The 22390-nt window shown below is 34.1% G+C and overlaps 2 protein-coding genes and 1 long non-coding RNA gene across 3 annotated transcripts; 1 reads left to right on the top strand and 2 right to left on the bottom strand.

Moving 5' to 3' along the window:
• Positions 1–3908: 3908 nt before the first annotated feature.
• On the bottom strand, positions 3909–4874 carry LOC131608083 (mavicyanin-like). The gene is made up of 2 exons (XM_058880020.1): positions 4539–4874; positions 3909–4402 (listed from the first exon to the last, which is right to left on the bottom strand). Exons 1-2 carry the CDS (start codon positions 4717–4719, stop codon positions 4170–4172), a joined length of 414 nt encoding a protein of 137 aa, XP_058736003.1. The 5' UTR covers positions 4720–4874; the 3' UTR covers positions 3909–4169.
• A 5783-nt stretch (positions 4875–10657) lies between these two features.
• LOC131603691 (uncharacterized) lies at positions 10658–13909 on the top strand. Its single transcript, XR_009284480.1, has 4 exons — positions 10658–12025; positions 12310–12457; positions 12550–12621; positions 12761–13909. It is a non-coding gene; the product is annotated as an uncharacterized LOC131603691 (long non-coding RNA).
• Positions 13633–14553, bottom strand: LOC131603690 (arabinogalactan protein 41-like). The gene is made up of 2 exons (XM_058876106.1): positions 14152–14553; positions 13633–14011 (listed from the first exon to the last, which is right to left on the bottom strand). The coding sequence occupies exons 1-2, from the start codon at positions 14279–14281 to the stop codon at positions 13914–13916; spliced, it is 228 nt and encodes a 75-aa protein (XP_058732089.1). The 5' UTR covers positions 14282–14553; the 3' UTR covers positions 13633–13913.
• Positions 14554–22390: the final 7837 nt, after the last annotated feature.

Genomic DNA, 22390 nt, shown 5'->3' on the forward strand with positions numbered 1-22390 from the left:
TAATGAAACTTTTATTCCAAAAACAAATTACTTGAGTTTTTTTTTTTCTGCATAAAAACCTAACAAACTTTGTCTTCAATACTCTAAATCACACTAATAAATATAATCCCTTGTAGGTCTCATTATCAATAACATCTTCTACTTACTTGATACATGTCTTCAATACTCTAAATCACTGATAAAAACCTAACAAACTTTGTCTTCAATACTCTAAATCACACTGATAAAACCTAAATCACTGATAAATTAAAAAAGCCCCAATAATATTAACTATAACCCTAAATAAAATTTTGTATTTTTGAAAGCAAACAATGAAAAAAAGGAAAATTTCCGGCACAAAACCCTAACCTGAACAGAGAAGAGACGGTTGAAGGGTGGCGATGGAGTGAGGAAGGCGGTGGCGGAGTCGGTTGAAGGCTGGAGAGGGAGTGAGGACGGCGGAGCAACGAAAGGAAGAAGAAGGTTCGCGTGTTTTGGATCTGAAACAAAACGCGTGTGTTTGTAAAATATATAATTTTTTAAATGGGCTACCAGAGCGCTTTTCAAAAGCGCTTTAATAACACCCCCTACCAGAGCGCTTTTATCCCAAAAGCGCTTTCGTAGCACCCACCCTATAAGAGCGCTTTTAAAAGCGCTTTCATAACCCCCCCTACCAGAGCGCTTTTTAAAAGCGCTCTCATACCCCCCCTACCAGAGCGCTTTTTGAAAGCGCTCTCATAACCCCCCTACCAGAGCGCTTTTTTTGCATCATTTTCCCTTGTTTATTAATTTTGTTTTTAGCGAGCCCTACGAGAGCGCTTTTGCTAAAAGCGCTTTAGTAGCTGCGCTGCTACAGCTTAAATTTGGCGTAGTATATATTAATTAACTTTAATTTATTAATATTATATGAACAATTCGTTCTCATATCAATCAACCGATGGAGAAAACATGAAATTCAAACATACATGCATCTCTTTACCTGTTTGATGTATCATATGAAATGATCTAGTTTCATTCAAAAGCTTTCTTTGGTACAGTATGTGATAACCATTAGATATAAGGAATGAATGCATCAAAGCATTAATTAATGCAGCTGGTTTTGGTTTCGTTAATTCAGGGAAAAAAGGATTATCAAGTGTCATTATCAAGACTATATGATTTTTTGAACCACATGCACTTTGGATCTTCATCAATTAGAGAATTATGTAGCACCGACACCTCTAAAAACAGACGTGTCAATGTCAATATCGGTGTTGGACACATGTACCAACACTTATAATTACATATAAATTATTTATGGGTAATGCTAACTTGTGCCCCAAGGGCACATGTTTAAAAATCTATAAATAGAATGTTTGTATTGGATATAGAAACTTTGTGTTTGAAAATTGTGTATTAATTTGATTAAAAGTTGATAGTTAATTTATTTATTTACTTTTTCAATACAAACATTCCATTTATATTTTCTTATCATGTGCCTTTGGGGCACAAGTTAGCATTACCTATTATTTATTTTTTCACCGTGTCATTGTCGAAGTGTATTCGGCGTTCATGCTTCTTAGTTAGAGCTTCTTAGTTAGAGAGTGCTGAGGCACTGCTTTGGCATCTTTTCAAGCAGATTGACCCCCACTCTGATACATAAATAATACTAATAGCAGTTAGGTATATGTCCCTAACTCTCTGCATTTGTTCAATGCATTTAACATCATCACTGCTTTTATCATCAGTTTCATGTACAAGTTAAATTAATATTACAATACGTACGGTACATAACTGTTTCAAGAATGCACTTCAACTAATATTGTATGCAGTGAATTTAGTAAAAAAAAAAAAAAACAGTTATTTTGTCCCCTATTATATAGACAAGGTTTGAAAAACCTCAAAAAAAAAAAAAAAATTGGATTCGCCTCCTCACGCGCCAACCTACCATCAACCACTAGACTATTTATTTTTATTGTCTAATTTCTTGCGTGTATATATTATAATAATTCAGGGAAAAAAGGATTATCAAGTGTGATTTCTTTAATCATTGCCTATTAAAAAAAATAATAATAATTTTTGAAAATATATTTACTAAATATTTATTTAGGTCCTTTTGTTTTAATATATGTTTTATTATTATTATTATTATTATTATTATTATTAACTAATAATGTTTTCTTAACTAATTTATTTTCTAAAATTACAAAATCATCACATACCCGTGTGTCCGGATATACAAAATTTAGTGTAAAATTATTTGAATAATATGAATAAAAATAAATAACAAAAATATTTGAAGAATTGAATATTAATCGATAAATTTACAAATCATACTACATCAAAAGAATAAGTGAATTAAGAAAGAAAAAAAATTCACATACAAAAAGTAAAGTGAAAGAACCTGCAAAAAAATAAAATGATGTTAGAATAAATAAATAATAGAAGAGGTAATATTATAAAATTGAAACGGAAATTAAATTTAAATATTTAAGTAATTTTGTATTTTTCTTCTAGGCTTCATATAAAGGTTTCATGTCTCCGTGTGAAAAGATGGTAGGAGTAATATTTAATTACTCTTACTCATGCTCATATTTATTTTTTTTGGTTTTTTCTGTCTAGGACTTTTTTATACAAATATCTACTTGATATGAGTCAAATTGTTTTCCCGAATTAATTTCTTTATGTAATAATTGTGTACTTAAAAACATTTTTTTCTAGTTATTTTTACACTTTTAATTACTAAAAATAAAAAATGGGTGGTGTTTTAGGTGGGCATGGGCCCTTTAATTTAGGGATGGTAACGAGGCGGGTCGGGGACGGTTATTATCTCTTCCAAATTCAAACTCAAATTTTCAAACAATTTCCGTTCTCCACTCCAAACTCAAACGGCGATGGGGAATTAAAACCAAACCCGACCCAAACAGGTTCGGATGTCCCTGCCTCGCCACCATCCATTTATAGAAATCAATTTTTTTAATAGAAATACTTATTTTTTCCAAAATTGAATTCCTTTATAAATAATAAAATGAAACAATTTTAAAAAAATTCATACATACATTTCAAATATTTTAATTAACAAATACAAATCAAAATATCAAAATTTTAGCGACATATTTAATATTCTAAATTATCAAAAATATATAATAATATACATAATGAAATAAACGGGGCGGTTCGGGAACGGGTCCGGGGTAGGTATTAGTGTCCCCATTACCTGACCCATCTCCATATTTTGTAATTTGGAAAAACCCAAAGCCGAACTCAAACCCAATCAAAACAGATTTTCCCTATCTACTTCGAGGCAGATTCGAGTGGGTACTCATGGGTACGGCTTTTGTTGTCATGTTTACTTTAGTCCCAACCAAAGTATATGGACTACGAAATAAAATTGGATTTCATATCCTCTTGTTGGTTCTATACCCTCTCATATGATAAATTCAAAATATATTTAAATATATTTAAGTTTTTTCTTTTTCACTTGTTTCAAATTTTTTAATACAAAACTTATCCTTTCTTTGATCCTATACTTTCCATAAGAAGCTAAATTTAAATAATCCCAAATATTCAATATAATGAAATTTTTTATTTGAATATTCAACCACAATTTATCATCTCCTAATCTCCTACAGATCTAGTTAGTTTGACTTCAAACTACAAGTTTTAGTAATAAAACTTATAGTATACAGACACTTAAAATTATTGGAATTGATTAATTTTTTATTTGAGTATTCAAATTGATTGTTGTTTAGACCAAACTTCTGATATAAATATTCAAACTAAAATTTTGATCAATTCTAATAATTTCGAGTTTTGCTTTTGCAATTTTTTTAATGCTTTTCATATGAAATGTAGTAATAGAGAACAAGAACGTATGCAAAAATTTGACTAAAACATTAACAACACATAAAAATAATGTGATGCTAGATTTTTTTTATTGATATAGACTACAAAATTAGATGACAACAAAACAATATATTCTAAATACATTAAAGGATTCACATTCACAATGCACAGTAGGGGCATATTCAAAATGCCACACAACAAAAATTATTTATGTTACAACAACAACAAAAATTGTGCCCAAAATCTACCTATACATATACATATATATACAATTGATGGACTAATTAAATACATATAATATTATTAATAGAGTGCAAGCCTAAAGAAATTATAATAACTTAAAATGATAACATATATATTTATCATTAGATGAGGGTTTTCCTTGATGTTTTTCCTTGAGAAACTTTAACAAAAAGTTTTTGACCAAGTTCACAACGTTTGCCAACAGAACAAAAGAAATAATAATCACCAGGCTTGTCTAAAGAAACCGTTGAGTTTCCTCTGAAGTATGTGCGGATGGTATTTCTGTTTGTGCAATTACCAAAATCGTCCTTGTTTACATGAAGAACTGTGCCAAGCCCTGGATGGTACTTGAAAACTGCAACATTTTAACATAAATTTTTAAGATAGTAATATATTGTATAATACTACGATAAAAATGTGTCTGGTGTCTGACATGTAACATGTAACAGTGTATCGTGTATGTAGAAAAATTTAAGATGGTTGAGACATACGGAGTTTATCACCGACAACGAAGGTTCGGTTCTTTGCCCAATCCTCATAATACGTATTGTAACCAGGCAAATTCCAACCCAGTTTGTCTCCAACAATGTGTGTTGTTGAATTTACATATACAAATATAATAAAACCAGTCATGACAAATATGATAAAACTAAGGTGCATTTTCTCAGCCATTTCCTTTCCTTGTTTATGTTTGTATCGCTTGTTTTATTCGTTAGCTTGTGATGATGATATTGATATTGTAATATTAAACCAAAAGGTGATATTGAATCATAGAAATTGACATTCACCTTTTTATGGTTTTTTATTTTGGAAAGTTACTTTTGTTGACCTAGTCAAACCGTTGATGAGATACGAGAATGGCTAAGTTTCAAATCTTAAATGAGGATGTTGCCTAAATTCTGGTCGAATTGAAGGGATGGGAGCGCTTTATATATGATTCACTCACTAACACAATCAACAATATACACTAGATATTTGGCATGTTTAACTCTGGTTTGTTATATTTTAGTCATAAGTTTAACCAATAGGAGCCATATTTTATAATACGGTATACCTATGACTAGATAAAAATATTAAAAAGTATAACACAATATATATTTATTTTGATGCTTAAATAAAACACGTATTTAAATGAAGGAGTAAAGTGAGAAATGTAAAATCACATGTTAGAAAAAGCTTGTACAATATTTTTATAGGTTTCTTTCCTCGGACATAATCATACTAGAGACAATAAATTTTATTTTATTTTGCTCTAAGTGGGCCTAAACCCAACAAATAGAAAAACTACACACAATAAATAAAATTATTATGACTATTGTGTTTTTAGAAAGAAATTAAGTATAAAATCTAGATATTCATCATAATGACAAACCCTTTCTATATGGCTAGTTTCTTGCTTTGTAAGAGCATCTGCACATGTATTAGCTGTTAGAAGCTAGTAATTTATTTTTTCAGTAGGAATTTATGTGTTCGATAAGGTTATGTTCGACCTAGTTAAAGTAAGTAATGTAGTAGTAAGTTGCATTCGACAGAGTTGAATACTACTATATGTACTTTATATGTTTTGGTTGCCTATAAATAGGCAAGTTATGATGTAAATAAGCAACAACTTCACAATAATATTTTCCCCTCTTCTCAATATAGTTTCTCTCCCTTCTTCTTCTTCTTCTTCTTCTTCTTAAATTTCTCGAAACCCTAATTGTTCCAACAAATTGATATCAACGATCCCAATTTCGATCATACAAATTTTGTAATGGCAAATTGAAACACAACATCAACGTAATTTCTAGCGAATCCACCAGCTTCCAAAAGTGAGAATTACGAACGGTGGATTGTGTAGATGAAGGTCATCTTCAGATTTCAAGAAGTGGCTTAAATCATGAGTGATGACGTATCTGCGTTAAATGCGAATGCAAATGATGTTCAGAAAGCTGCGCACAAGGAACAAAGAAATAAAATGGAAAAGCTTTTTTCTTGATTCACAAGTGTGTAGATCCAAATGTGTTCAAAAAGATCTTTGAAGAAGAAACGCCTAAAGGAGCGTGGGACAAGTTGAATTGTAGGGTGAAGATGAAAAACTGAAGATGGTGAAGTTGCAGACGTTGAGAAGGTTGTTTGAGATAACACAGATGAAAGAAGATAAATTAGTTGGTGATTTCTTCTCAAGATTATTGTTACTCACCAACCAAACAATTGTGTGTGGTGAATGTATCAACGACTTGCAAAAGATTGAGAAAGTGTTGAGATCTCTAACTGCAAATTTTGATTATGTTGTAGTGTTTATTGAGAAGTCAAAGAACCTAGATGAGATGAAGTTAGAAGAACTTCAAGCTTAATTAGACGCTCATGATATGAGGCAGAAGCATATGAACTCAAAAAGGAAGAAGGTGACGGAATAGCATGACAAACAAGATTCATTAAGAAGTTTGGAAAAGAAAAGATGAAGCAAAGAAAGAATCTTGCTAATGATGGGAAGTCGGGAAAGAATTCAAACAATCACTCTGATTCAATCAAGAAAGGCATGAGCAACAATTATTCGGAGAAGAAAGTTGACATGAAGGAGGTGCAGCGTTACGACTGTCAAGGATTTAGTCATTACGCGTGAGATTGCTGGAGAAAAAAGGAAGCAAGAGCAAAAGATAATGAAGAAGTGCAATATGCACATATGTTGGAGAAAGTGACTCTTATGATAAGCTATTTATGGTAAATACTCAGTCTAGTAATGAACAAACCAATATGTGGTATATGGATTCAGGATGCAGTAATCACATGACTGGTAATAAAAAATGGTTCACCAAATTAGATGAATCAATAAAGAAAGTCATCAGGTTTGCAAATGGCAGACACATCACATGAGGTAGAAAAAGAATCATATTTGTGGTTAGAAAAGATGGTTGGAAAGCCAATATCACTAGTTTGTTGTATATACCTTCGATAACAAGTAATTTGATAAGTATATGTCAATTACTTGCAAAAGGGTGCAACATGAAGTTAGAGAAGAATCTGATGAGGGTGTATAATGGCGAAGGAAGGATGATTCTGAAAGTACCATTGGCAGATAACAAGACCTCAAAATTAGAGATCAACACAGTTGATCATGAATGTCTAAATTCAGCTGTCAATGAAGACAAAGACTGAATGTGACATCATAGGTATGGACAACTAAACTTCATAAGTCTAGGTATGCTTAACTTGAAGAAGATGGTGTATTTCTTATCTCAGGTAAAGGAACCAAGTCAAATGTGTGAGGAGTGCTGCTAAGTATAACGGCCTAGGAAATCATTCAAACATGAGTTGCCCATGGGGTTGAAGGAAAAACTCGAGCTTGTCCACTTTGATGTGTGTGGAATTTTTGAAGTCAGGTCAAATGGAGGTAATTGCTATTTATTGACATTCATAAATGAATTCACCAGATATATATATATATATATATATATATATATATATATATATATATATATATATATATATATATATATATATATATATATATATATATATGGATTTATCTTATTGGAAAAAAGAGTAAGGTATTCACACCGTTCAAGAAGTTTTAAATTTTATGTCGAGAAACAAAGTGGATGCAAGCTAAAGAAACTGAGAACGAATGACGGAGGTGAATACATCTATAGAGAATTTGCAAGATTTTGCAATGAAAAAGGTATAAAGAATGAGGTCATTGCCCCCTATACACCTCAACATAATGGTATAGCTGAGAGAAGAAATATATGTATTATGAACATGACCAAGAGTATGTTGAAAGCTAAAGAAATGTCAAAGAGATTTTAAGGTGAAGCAACTTCGATAGTAGTATACATTTTAAATAGATGTCCAGCCAAGAAGATAGTCAAGAAGACACCTTATCAGGCTTGGACATGAGTGAAGCCACGTGTTACTCATCTTAGAGTTTTTGGATCAATGTGCTTCAGGCACGTACATGAACAATTGAGGAATAAGCTAGATAATCGAAGTCAGGCCATGATGCTCATAGGTTATCATTCGAGTGGTGCGTACAAGTTGTAGACTCCAACTGATGATAAACTAGTGATCATTAAGGATGTATTAGTGGATAAAATCAAAGGGTGGAATTGGACTCAGGGTCAGTACGACATAAGTAAGATATAATCACAATTATGCTTGAAGAAGACCAACAACCTGAAGCCACGACCTCCGAATATGAAGAATCACTTCAACATAATGTTAGAAGGTTAGCTAGAACGAGAATTGAGTCGACAAGGCTAGCTGGATATGATAGATTTTTAGATCAGGCAATCGATGCAGATGGTGACTTCATCATAGAAGTAATGAAGATAATTAAAACAGAACTAATCAATTTGGATCAAGCCATGAATTAATCAAATTGGTTGCCATCTTAGATATGTGATCATTGACGCAAAGATACCCCCTGCTATAACTTCAAAAAAAATCAGGAGAATGTGTGTGACATTGAATGCCAAAACAATGGATCCATGCTAACCTAGAGTTATTAATGTTTGACAGATTCCAAGGTCTTGCTTATATATACCAGTTAGTTTTGGGTTAATTGCTTATATAATTGTCATTTTCTTCAAACTAACACTTATTATAAACCAGAAGAATTATTTTTTCTAATTACATAAACTAATTATTTAAACAAAAAAGTAAACTAATTAATAATATTTATGTTTTTTTCTAATTACAAAAACTATTTTATATTATTTATATTATTTTTTCTAAACTTGATATTTATGATAATGTATAATTATTTTTGAGCTTAAAGGTAGTGTGCACTATCAGTGTAAATTTTTTTACACAGTCAGTAGATCACGACCCTTGAAAATAAATACTTTAAATATTATTTAAATAAAAAATCAAACATTTCACTGACAGAGTAAAACTGTTTTACACTGTCAGTATATTTCCATTAAATCTTTTTTTTTATATAAATTCAATGAATAAATTTTATTAAAAATATTATTCTCCATTTCTGAGTGTAATAGATATGTAGACGATATAAAATAATTCTATACTATTATCTAATAGAAAATCAACAACCTTTATGCATTAAAATTTATTTTTAAATAAAAATTGAATCGGTTGATAGTATGAAATTAATTTCGAATACATCACTCATTTGTTTAACATTTTTAAACACAAGGGTTTTAGCTTCTAATCGAAAATCTTCAAATCTTACCCTAAAACCCTAAAATTCGAGCATGGATGAAGGTGGTGCTAAACCAGTATGCGGCCAAGAAGCTCTTGATCTGCTAAATTGCGTAGCAGAATCTCCATCGTATGATCAAGATAAATGCCTCGCCCTTTTGAATTCATTGCGCGAGTGCGTTCTCGCCAAGGTACTCTTTTTCCTCTCATATCCATTGCCGAATTGCTCTATCGTTTTTGAGTTAATGCGAGTTAGTTTTGAACCTTGTGGAAGTATGTTAAGGAAATTTTTGTTTTTATGATCTCTGTTCGAAAAGAGTTAGGATTTTTTTCTTTTCCAATTTCATTTGTGAGGGTAAGTTCAATTTTAGGTCTTTTGAGCTTTTGGTAAAGTTTGAAATGTGTTGGTTGTTGTTTGGTTGTATTTTGTATATTTTCTCAATTCCTGCATTTTATTCTTATGAAGCCCCATTGTTGCATACTTGCATCTAACTCTAAGCTTAAAAGAGGAGCGGTATCCCTTTTTTTCAGTCAAAGATGCGGGAGTGGGAGGATTGAGTTCTTCCCTTCAATCGTAGAGGAGGTGGCTCTTCCTCTCCCCTTGACTGATTCCGCGTGTGCCACGTACCCCACCAATTGAATTAGGAAGAAACATGGTTTGATTAGGGCAGTCACACCCAGGTCCAATAAGGCAACTTTTCATGCCTTGTGGCATTATGTGGCCCGATGTTGGGTGTTCGCCCGTTATTGATGTGACTTTCTCGGTTTGTGCCCTTTTGGGCTATTCCTTCCCAGGTCAACTGTAAAATTATCATAATCCATTTTCTATCCATGAATTCCTTACATTCTTATAGCATCATTTCATGGTTTTTGAATAGGATCTTGCTAACCGATGTTCATCAAAGAATCAGTAAATTCAAATTCTTCAATAATTCCCTTAAGAACACTACTAGGTAGCATTTCCCTTTTAAATATCGGTGATACAGAGGATCTAAGAAGCCAATGGTCAATTTGGGGTGTTATTAGCTATGGAAGTTTGATTAAGTACTGGATTTGCCTTATTTGACCTTAGCCCTCTGAGATAGTTAGCTGGGATCAACAGTAATAGACCAGGTATGGGCATCATGTGAATCACATTAGTTCTGGTATGTAAAACAAATTGAAAACACTTTAATCAGAATACATTATTTTGTTGTCTTTGTCCTCGCTAGATGCATACAGCCATGCATTTAAGACTTAACTGTTAATGGCTTTGCCTTTGTCTTCCCTTTCCGCTCAATTGCTTGATTTCAATCAGTTGTTCATGCATGCAGAATTGCGCATATATGGACAGAGTTGTGTCATTTAATGTTTTCTTTTGTTTTGGTTGAATTTGTTTTTTTCTTCTGATTCAACAGAAAGTGAAGAAATTTTCCCTAGCTGGTCAGGAACAACAAGAAACTAATCCAAGCAGCAAAAAGGCCTAGTTGTGTATTAGTATCATAGTTTACTGTATCATCTACTCCCAGGAACGTCTTTCACTTTTACCATTTGATCACTGTTTTGATGTGCAAAAGTTGTATACTTTCACATATACACAAATAATTCGGAATTTGATATATTTTTTCAGTTTCTAGTGTAGTGTTGAATGAAAAGGTGAAATTGATGACATGCACCTTTCACTGTAAACTTTCACATATCAACAAATAATTTAGATTTTGATAATTTTTCCGGTTCCTAGTGTAGTGTTGAATGGAAAGGTGAAATTGATGGCATGCAAGTGATGTTATGTTTACTTTCTTCCTTACCTTATTCATAATTGGTAGCCTAGGATTAATGTAAAATATTTCCAGTTTACCTCAGTCTGCTTAGACCCAACTTTTGCAAGTTGAAGTTGAATTATGATTGTTCCAGTACAATTAATATGTATTTTTTTTGTTAAATGCCATTCGTCTCTCAACCCAAAAGTTTGCTGAAGGAGGTTGCCCTTACATAATTATATACCTCATGCCTAACATGAACTTGTGTCAAATTGCTCACATTGCAGTCTTTAATTTGACTCTGAAACTATTTTAAAGATATGGATCCTCTCCCACCCTTTCTCTCATGTTTCCCTTCTCCTCCAATCCTAGCCATTACATTACAAAATGGAGGAATGGCTAAACCATAAAGCTCCATACTCTATTTTAAATATGTTTGAATTTCAATTCCAAAAACCATACTCTATTTTAAATATGTTTGAATCTCAATTCCAAAAACTAACTCGAGGATGAGCTTGTCTTCATAATTATCCATTTCAGCTCCAAAGCTCCGAAACCTAAACAATACAAGATTTCAAACAAACTCCTAAAATCAAATAGATATTGAACCTTTTTTTCTTTCTTTTTCTTCTTTTGGTGGATAATACAATGTAGGGGTGGACAAAGATTACCGATCCGTGTATATCCGCCCGACCCAAACTTAATTTCACTCTCCGGGTCGGGTTACATCGGAATATCGGGTCAAACGGATGGTTGGTTCGGTTTTTATTGGACTATTTCGGTTCGGTTCGGATGAAAAATTTAGGTCCATCGGTGACCGAACCCGACCGCTATTTATTATTATTTATGTTAATATTAATATCATTTAAGAGTCAGATCTTGATTCACAACTACAAACCCTAATTTTTCTCTGTCTCTCACTTGGTCTTTCCTTTCTATGTTTTCGCCGCCGCCGTATAAACATCGTCTCCCTCTTCTCATCTCACCTTTGCCTCCCTGTTCTCATCTCACCCTTGCCTCCCTGTTCTCATCGCACCTTTGCCCAACGTCATCTCATCACCAATCTTCGTTCACTGTGTTTTCTTATATTTCAAAAGGTTAGTATTTCCTAATTTTTTTATCTTTTTAGAGTTATTATTTATGCTTTGTGTAATTTTGACAGTGATTTAAGAATGTAATTTTCAGATCTGAATTGTTTGTCTTGAATTTTTTTTTATCATTTGGGTTTTGTTCAAAGTAAGATAATCCTGTGTTTTTTGAAATTTGATAGTGGGTGTATCTCTAAAAGTGATATAGGGGGGAGATTTTTTAATATGTAACATTTAGATTTGATGAACTATAATATTTTAGTATTTAATAATTTTTTCTTTTGATCTTGCAGTTTGAAAGATGACTGAAGTTTTAAGAGATTACATGGCCTTGAAAAAGGATCTCTTTTGTCTTTACATGATTTTAAGCAAAATCTCATCTTTTGTGAGTTTAAAGTTTGAGATCTATACTTTCTGTTATGTGACTCCTGCTTTTACATGGTACTTAAAGTTATTGGCTAGTTTTTGTTGTTTTGAGTTATGAGAATGAGATCTGAAAACGAAATCTATCATGTAATTTTGGTATTTTGCAGATAAAAAACAGCTATGGTGAAATGATTATCGTATGGATTCAGATAAAAAACAGCAATGGTGAAATGATTATGGTATGGATTCATGATAGATGCCCATGTAAGGGGCTGGTCTTGTATGAAAGATTATTGATCTGTTATATGTTTAGTATCCTGATTTTATGTTTAATCTAGTTTGTATGAAAGTTTATTGATATGTTATTGTTTCTTACAGGCACATTAAAATGAATTTGCTTCATACTACTCCATTAGCAAGATGCAACCTGTTTAATGTGATTATCAACAAAATATGTTTATGGATTATCAACAAAATATGTTTATGGATTATGAAAAAGCAGCTTGGAAATGGAAAGTTTTGTTGAAAATGGAAGCTTGGAAGAATTATAATTTCTTTAAAAAAATGAATTGTCCTTGGATTGTTTTAAATGTGTAATATGTTTCAACAATAATATTGTATTGGATGATGGACAATAATATTGTTTATGGATGCTTAGAAGGATTGACTAAAATATTCAAGATACCTCCTTTGTACAAATAAATAATTAGTACATTTTTATCCAATTAATGATTAGTTTTTTATTAAACCGACCTAGTTACCCGAACCGTTTCCACCCGAACCCGAAAAAACCCAATGATCAATTTGGTCGGAATTGGGCCTATATATACCATCCGAGGGTTGGGCCGGATTGGGGTTTTGGGCCCGAACCCGAACCGGCCCGAACCGATGTCCACCCCTAATACAATGTGTTTCTAACTATTGTTATTGTCTCAGCTGTACTTGATTGTAAGCTATGAGCAGCTCAACTAGACTACTAGAGTGTTTCAATGTCGCAATAATGATAGGCGACATGTGAACATTGTAGCCCCATTTCCTCATTAAATATTCTTGCGACGTTGTCAAAAATTGTAGGATCTAAAACTTAGATGGGTCATATCCACCTTTCATAATGTTTGGATTGCGAAACTTTGACACTTCACACTCTTGCAAGTCCTCTAAATCTAATTAGGCATAATTCATTCACGAATGCTACTTGTTCATAAATTTGGCAATGCAGTAAAATTAACAAAAACAAGAAGATGATGACATTGAATCACCAAGACAAAAATCACATTGACGAGATTGCAATAATAATATTACATAGATAGATCCATCATCACTTACACAAATAAGACATTGATGCTAAACTACCATACAACCTCTCTAAACTCACGCATCATACTCTTTAATTCACTAGAAAAACAAACACCTCTCAATCTATATCATTATTATTACATTACACCTCCGCGTTCTACAAACACGTTCATTATTAATCATAAATAAAATTTAAAAAACAAAACACATCTCTCTCACATTATCAACATGCAATTCACAAGGTAGATGAAATATCCGCCGAATGAATGATATAGGTGAGTACCAGCGCCAACAACATCAACAAATAAGCTATTCCTTGATCAACCGATGAACCTGAACAACAACAATGTAAGTGCCTAATATTGCAGCTGATTTTGATTTTTATTTATGTGTATATATAAGATCCAGATCTAGAAAAATAGATCTGGTAAATTAGATCTGAGGAATAGAAGAAAAGTAGAGAAAAATGTTACCGTCGCTGGTAGGAGCAGGTGCGGGGGACGGAGATTGAGCGTGAACAGCGGCGGGGAAGGAAAGAGCGAAAATGAGAGTGGCGACGATAGCCACAATTCCGAATCCGAATGAATGTTTAGAGGAAGCCATAACGGAAAATGCGAATATAGTAATGTATGTGATAGGTAGGTTTTAGATTTGTGAAATTTTTGTGAGTTTCTCTGCGGCGTCTCTGTTGAAAACGCTGCAGAGAGAGAAATGATGATGGAGAGAGAGAGAGGGAGGAACGACGGAGAGTGATGAGCGGTTTAAAAGGCGGTTATTGGAGGTGTGTGAGGGAGAGAGAAAAGAGGAGAGAGGCAACCGGTTAAACCGGTAAAGAAGGAAAATGCCATATTTGAATTAAGTGGTGGGGTTGAGTATACAGCCTTGTGTTTCGGTAACCCATGTGGTTAGATTACCCTTTGGGTTGGTTTTTTTTTTTTTATATTTCAAAATTGGATTCTCTTATCTTTCGCTATCGTATCTGACATGCAGCTTTTGGCGCCATGTGCATTTGCCTCGTGATATAATATCATTATCATATGTATTGTTGGTTAAATTTTGAGCAGTGATTAAATTTAATGAATGTTACTCAATTCGTAATACAAATTTGAGCTTGGAAGTGTTAGAATTGATGTTCGAATTTTAAAAATTTGAAAAGGAGAAGTTGTCTTTTAAGTGTTTGTAAAAAAAGTGTCTTTTAAGTGTAACTAGGTTTTTGAAATGAAGGGTTAATCACATAGTTGGTCTCAAGAGTCAAAAAAGGTGAAAATAAATCGAGGTCAAGCCGAAGAAACAAATAACCAAATGCTTGATTCCTTTATTGTTTTTAATTAACGATGAGATTTTGTTAAAAAAAGCATTCTCGTCAAAGTTATATGATATAATTTTGTTACTATTCCAGTGCACAAAACACAAAATTGATGATATAACGGTAAAGAGTTCTTCCGATGTAGTGGTAAGAGTTTTTGATGCGGTGGAGTGAGAGCACTAAGCTGCAAGGTTAGTACTCAAGTGCACAAATAGTGAGGTCGAAGAGCTTATATACGAGGGGCGGATAAAAGTGCTCTTGTTTGACTCGATACGAGATGCAAGAGAGCGTCCGATTAGATTTGACGGATGATGATGGAAAGACAAATTAAATCTAATGTGCGACTTTTTGGCGAAAGTCTACCTATTTGTGTTCCACTTTGAGGACATTATGGATTAGGTCGCTCGAGTTAGGTAGGTTTCATTGGGTTGTTAGACCGATCAAGAATAGTTATACCTCGAGTCATTGCTATCATTTGTGAAGTTAGGATTATGAAGAAAATCTTGAGATCGACGACCCCTAGACCAGCATTCTTGGCTACATCGATGTGCTAGAGCCGATCCCTATATCGGGGCCGTGATAAGGGAGTGGAAGTGGGTGTCCTAAAAAACATGCACATTAAATGCATGGTGTCATACCCCAAAATTTGCCCTCATATATATTTGCGAATGTCATTTTATTTCGAATAATTGACATGGTCCGGTTGGTAAGAATCTGAGCGTGAAAGGTACAAAGGTGAAAAGACCCGAGTTCGAATCTCGCCTCCTTCCATATGCTAAACTTATTTTCTAATGTCTTTTTGCATTTAATTATAATTTTATTATGCTATTGCTACTATGTTAATATTATTACTATTAAATTAAAAAAAAAACAAACACTATTAGAGGTCATATTTTCTTTCTAGTTTTTATTTTTATTTTATGTTAGGATTTAGTATCATCATAAATAAATAAAAATATATATAATGATAGTAATTTCTTTTAGGTGTCACGTAGTAAAGTTTTTTTAAATTTTTTATAGAATTTTAGTTTTATCTTATTTTAGGTAGATTTCATTATTATTAATATTGTTATTATAAAAGAAATATTTAAAAGCTGCAACAAGAGATTTCTCATGAGTACCAGATTTAAAGCAAAGCAAAAGAGGACATCCAAGATTCACAATTTCGGTTACAAATCTTTTCACTCCCAAATTTTCAGATACATTAGATTTCAGTCTTCCTCAATATCACTCAATCAGCATTTAACAAGATTGAATCCGGAATTAATTTGAGAGACCTAATTTGGCATTATAAATACAGAGCGGCATCGCATAGAAAAGGGGAATTTTGGCCGTAGAATAACCCTTCTCAGGAGCAATAAAACTGTGGCCTCCAAAGGATTTGCAGAAAAAGATTTCAACCAATTCAAGCTATTCCGAGGATTCCAGTAGTTTCGTCGGTGTTTTCTGAAAGATTTCGACCCATCCCCACCGATCCAGACATCAAAGAACGTAAATCATAGTCACGAATGGACATCATAAATTTTTAATTCGAATTCATACATACCTGCATTTTTAATATGATTTGATTATATATTCATGACTAGAATGACATCACGTTGCTTTCTGGATGTTTTGATTTGGTTTTTGATGCAGATATTGCAACTCACCATTGTTAGGTATTTAAGCTCTCAAATTGGGGGATTTTAGTTAGAGACCGAATTAGCCCAAACTGATGGTTCCATCATACTCAGAATAAGATTTCCAATTGGAATATGTTTTTATTTGAATTGTATTGGTTGTGTTTCAAGAGGTTGGTGTTTGCAGGGTTCGGTGGTCTAAATGAAGAAGAAGAACAGTGCTCAGCGCCTGTTCTTATTTGTTTTATTTTTATTTTAAAATTTTGATTATTTATAATTTGAATGCTGATGATCATAATAACAACGAATGGATTCCAGTGTAGTGGCAAGGCGCATTTCTTGGTAACCAAGACGACCTAGGTTCGATCCCAGCGTCGTGCAACAATTTTGCCCATTTGTTTGTTTCAATTCATTTGCAGATCCGGTACCCTTAGCTCCTGAGGGAACACCATGCGCCTTCGTAGTGCAATCATTCGATCGTTCCAGATGCAGATCCAGCGCTCCTGGAAGCGTAGTCCCACCATACTCCTCCACAAGCAACCACACTCAATCACAGCTAAGTCACTTTTAATTTTCATTTTATTTATTTCTAATTACATAGTTTTTACTTTTGTTTTCCTCTTTTTCTTTTTTTTTAATATTTTCCAAATCCTTTTTGGTATTTAATAGAATTAATATCTTTATGTGATTATTTATTTTATTTAGTTTAATCGAAAATTCGATTTTTTTTTATGATTATTATTAATAATTGTTTTTAAATCCTAAAAGTTATTATTTTTGGATGTGTTTTTAATCAATTAAATTTGTTAGGTTTGTTAACCTCAATTTATTTATAAACTAGTGTTATCCACTAAGCCTTGTAGACCTTTTGAGTCACAATAAATTTTCTCTTTTTCTTAGTAACCTTTAGGGTTTATTAACTTTTAGGGTTTGTTCAATCCCATTTATTTATTCTATTAGGATTTGTACCCATAAGTAATGAATCTTAAATGCACTAACGCTTCTCTTCTTTGTGTTTAAATTTTTCAGGGTTTAATCAAAAATTCTCCGACTACGTACCATGGCAATTAAAAAGCTAAGTTTTGATCCTTCCTTTTTATTATTTAAATTATTTTACCTTTTATTTTAATTTTTGCCTTATAAGTTTAAATTAAGGTTTATTTTCAATGCCAAGGAATTCCATATACACTCACCCCTATTATTTTTATTTTTATTTTCAGGGCTAATCGAAGGTTTAAGGAAGATCAAGACATTCAAGATTTTTTTGATTAATTATTGTTCCTTCTTATTCTTTGCCTTTAATTCCCCATCCCCGCAGGTGTTTATTGTAATAGCGTAGGATTTTCATTCTGCCTTTTCTGCTGTGGTTAGTAATCTTAGGGAGTGCAAGCCTTTAACAGAAGTAGATAACTAATTACAAGATAAATATTTGAATTAACCACCTGATTGTGCCACACACGCACCTTTAGGGTAATCCCTCTGGTTGCCTTGTTGCCTTATACTGTTGCCTTATTGTTGCCTGTTGCCTCTAAACGTATTAATAGTCAAAGTCCCTCGATTCCGAGGATACCTAAAACAAATGTTGCCCTAAGTTCATTATCATCATCGATTATGTCCCTCGAAGTTGCCTCGGTAAAAAAGATGTGATGACTGTCCAATTGCTAAGGTATCCTCGCATGATGCCTAAAAAGATTAATGACTATTATATCCTCCCCTTAGACTACCTGCCCTCTTTATGGCAAGGGACAGTCTTATGGCGAACGATATCTCGATGACCCTTACACATCCAATTGAAAGACTTCCTACCCTCTTATGGTATGGATAGATCCTTTCGCCCAAAAAGCTAAAAGAACGATTTTTTAACTTAGGGTAGTTGCTACTAATTGCTTGCTCTAAAATTCAAATAACTTTCCACACCTCTTTTCAAAGAATCTTTTCAAAAAGACTACGCTTATTTACAAGCTAAAGTTCTTCTTCAAAATCTTTTCTTATTCAAAATCTTTTCAAATGATTCAAACAAACAAGTGAGCTAAGCAATTAAGAGCCCATGGATAACCATGGATGCAAAGGGTGCCTTACACCTTCCCTTTGTATAACTTACCCCCCGAACTCAAAATCTTTTCAAAAGGTCTTTTCCTGTTCTTTTAGCCTTTCCTAATTGGATAAAATAAAAGTCGGTGGCGACTCATGCTTAACCGCGACATTTTCAATTATAAAAAGTCAGTTCACCGTATTACAGAACTGGCGACTCTGCTGGGGACGCTTTCGAATAAAAGAGGGGTTACCTTAAAGTTTAGGATCACTTTAATTGTTTGATTTGTTTGCTTTATATTTCAAAGGCTGTTTTGGGTATTTACTTGTGTGAAAGATCCTAACCCGGATCTGAGAACCTTAGGTAAATGGCGTGAGGCCAAGGAGACTGCACAGCGTATACTGATGTGGTTGATATGGTGGCCATCGTTAGTGTGACACATTTGTTTGTCCTGGTGTTCCTCGGGATCCGACTTGAGGAAACACTTGGCTGCTGCGTGGTGTCATTAAGCACTAATTTGCCCTAGAACCCTAGTTGAACTTGACTTTGGCCTATTAGCAAGTAGCGAGATAGCTGGCTTTGGTTCCGACCGGAGTTGGTTGATACTCGAAGCTACACTCATATGGACTGGACTTTCAGGACCTTCTTGGTTGGTGATTCGATTGCCGAACTGAGATAAGCGCCTTCGAGAAAGGTCAATGATATGAGCTCCCTAGAACCCGATCTTTATATAGGACAGGTTGAACCAACTTAACTTCAGTGGGGGGTACTTACCTACCAACTTCATGCAAGCCTTTAAACCTAAAGACTCTTGTGTGACCTGTTTGTTATCTAACTGTCAATTTCCTTGCAGGATTGCTTGTAGGACATTTCGTCCTCATTACCTTATACTCTAACTTTCTACTTTCTTGCAGGATTTGCCTGTAGGACAATTTGACCTTATGCATTACTTAATGCATTGCATCTGCATGACATCATGACACCATGAGCATAACATGATTTAACTAACCCTTTTAAGGATCTTAGGAATTTAGGGCGCACAATTTTAAGTGCTCTTATCAAGGACGAATTTCCTAATCAAGGGGCAAGAGGATTTACTTTCCTCCGGCCGCATACTTTCCTATTCAAAGACTCGATACCTAGCAAGGGGCAAGAGGATTTATTTTCCTTTGGCCACATACCTTCCAATAACAGAAGTATCCTGAATCAGAGGCGATGATCCACTCGATATGGTGAGCTTGATTCTCAAAGAAGGATGTTCAAAGACAAGAGTCAGAGTTCTTCAAACAAATACGCGACCAAATCACTTTCCAATGTTGCTAACTAAATTCCTTAAAGATCCTTGAAAAACATTTCATTTGCATTCATGACATCGCATATTTCTAACTTTGTTTTCAGGTTCCGCCTCGACAATCATTCCTCTCAGATATAATCGAGCGGGAGATTCATTCTGACAAGCCCTTTTACATTCCAAAACTTCGTCAAATAACTCATCGACTCTAACAAGCAAGCATTCTCTATCAGATATGGTCTAACGTGCGACCCGTTCCGGTATTCCCTATCAGATATGGTCCAATGTGTGACCCGTTCCGGTATCTTCAGTCAGATATGGTCTAATGTATGACTCGTTCTGGCATTATTCATCAGATATGGTCTAATGTATGACTCGTTCTGACATTCCCCTTCAGATATGGTTTAATGAATAACTCGTTCTGATATCCTTCAACCGATATAGTCCAATGTATGACTCGTTCCGACATTCCAACAGATATGGTCTAACGTACGACTCGTTCTGCTATTCCTCAACAGATATAGTCTAATGTATGGATCGTTCTGATATTCCTCCTCAGATATGGTCTAATGTATGACTCGTTCTGACACTCCTCTACAGATATGGTCTAAAGCATGACCCGTTCTGGTCTTCTCAATTAGATACACATTCCGGAAGCTCGAACCCCGGATACTCTGAATCTCTACACCAAGTCCTACAACAACGACGCAAGCCAGATGCACCTAAGCGTCAATTCACCAAAATCCATAGCCTTCCGCTCAAACATTACGACATCTGTTGAAGATCAGATTAATTACTCGGAGGGATACTCCTAAGAATTCTAACACCTATGGCTATAAACTCAATGCGAGGTGCGCGTGCCGTTCCAATATTCCCGGACATCACAAAAACAATTGCTGGACATTGAGGAATAAGATTCAAGATCTGATCAATGATGGGAAAGTCAAATTCAATCCTCTTGAAACTCCGGTGGTGATCACTTCTCCTATGCCTAGTCATGACAAGACTGACTAACGTCTAGACGGACAAACTTCTGGATCATTAGATCTACTTTCATTTGCAAGTTTCTCTTCTGTTTGTTTAAACATTTGACTCATGATAGACATTATTTGTTTTAATAATCATCATCAGTGCATTGCATATGTTTGTCTTGAACAAATTATTTCGCTATCACTCATCTAAATTGCATCTTTACTTTGCATGTGTTCTATGATACTCGACTCCTGCTAAAGTTGTACACCTTTTGAGGGAAGATGAAGAAAACGATACCGCAACCTCATACAGTATGCTTTTGAGCGGACTATGCTGACGATGTACAGGCATTGTTTCAATTCCCAAACAGTGGAGATATAAGGATGATAATCCCTTGTCAACCCCTTTGAGCCTAAGAAGTAGAAGTTTCTTTCCTGTACTAATTAAAACCCTTGATCATAACCTGGGGCAGGGTAGTTCTCAGTTAATTTGGCTGTGCATTCTATTTCAAGAGAATCATTCAGTACACCTTTCAATCACAAGCATTCATCCGCACACATCAAAGAGGTGTGGGGGATGTCAATCAAAAGCCAATGATGGTTCATCAATCATTAAGCAAGGCAGTCAATATCTTCCAAAATGAAAAAAAAAATGAATGAAAAAACATATATACTAAAAAGCATGCTAAGTCAAAAATCAAAAGATGACTTAGGCAAAAATCAAGGCATCCCGCTGACTGTAATCTCAAAAATAAAACAGCTCAGGCAAAAATTAGGGATATCAAAAAAAAAAAAAGAAAACAAAAAAGTCAATAAATTCCTGAACAACACAATGTTGTGACTACCAAAAGGAAGGAATGACTGCCATCTCAAAAAGTTCCCTCTGCTTGGAACCTGAATGCATAAGTTTGAATCAACTGAGTTTAGGACCGAAGAACATCACGAAGAAGGGGATGGGTATAAATAAACTTTGGGCCTTTATCCTTTGCTTCTTAAACCATGAACCGAGCCACGTTACAACCCTTGAAAGTCCTAACTGAAGCATGGTTAGTTCGAAAGCATACTGTCACGACAAAGGTATCCTGACTCCTTAAGGTTTACCAAAAATGCTGAGTTGATATTTCGTTTTTATGAACATCATGTTTTTACAAACATCACATTGTTACAAGTAGCATGTTTTTACAAATATCACCCTTTTACATCTTTTGTTTTAATGTTTTCCAAAAACTCAAGACAAACGTATGCATTGCATCTCATGAATTCATTATTAAACAAATTCTGCTACATAAATTCAAATGTTAGCAACAGAAAGGATTTGCACAGGGTACAACTAATGACTGAAAGTTATCCGGACAGACAAGATTACTCCAGGAAGCAATGTCTCCTATGTATACAAGGGGCATGGCACGCTTTGCCCAATCAATCTGGGGCAATCAAGTCAAGATTCCAAGAATATCTCATGGATGCTCAAACAATCAGGGGCATGCATCCAA

This window comes from Vicia villosa, linkage group LG5, assembly GCF_029867415.1.
Source record: "Vicia villosa cultivar HV-30 ecotype Madison, WI linkage group LG5, Vvil1.0, whole genome shotgun sequence".
In the NCBI taxonomy this organism is placed as follows: Eukaryota; Viridiplantae; Streptophyta; class Magnoliopsida; order Fabales; family Fabaceae; genus Vicia; species Vicia villosa.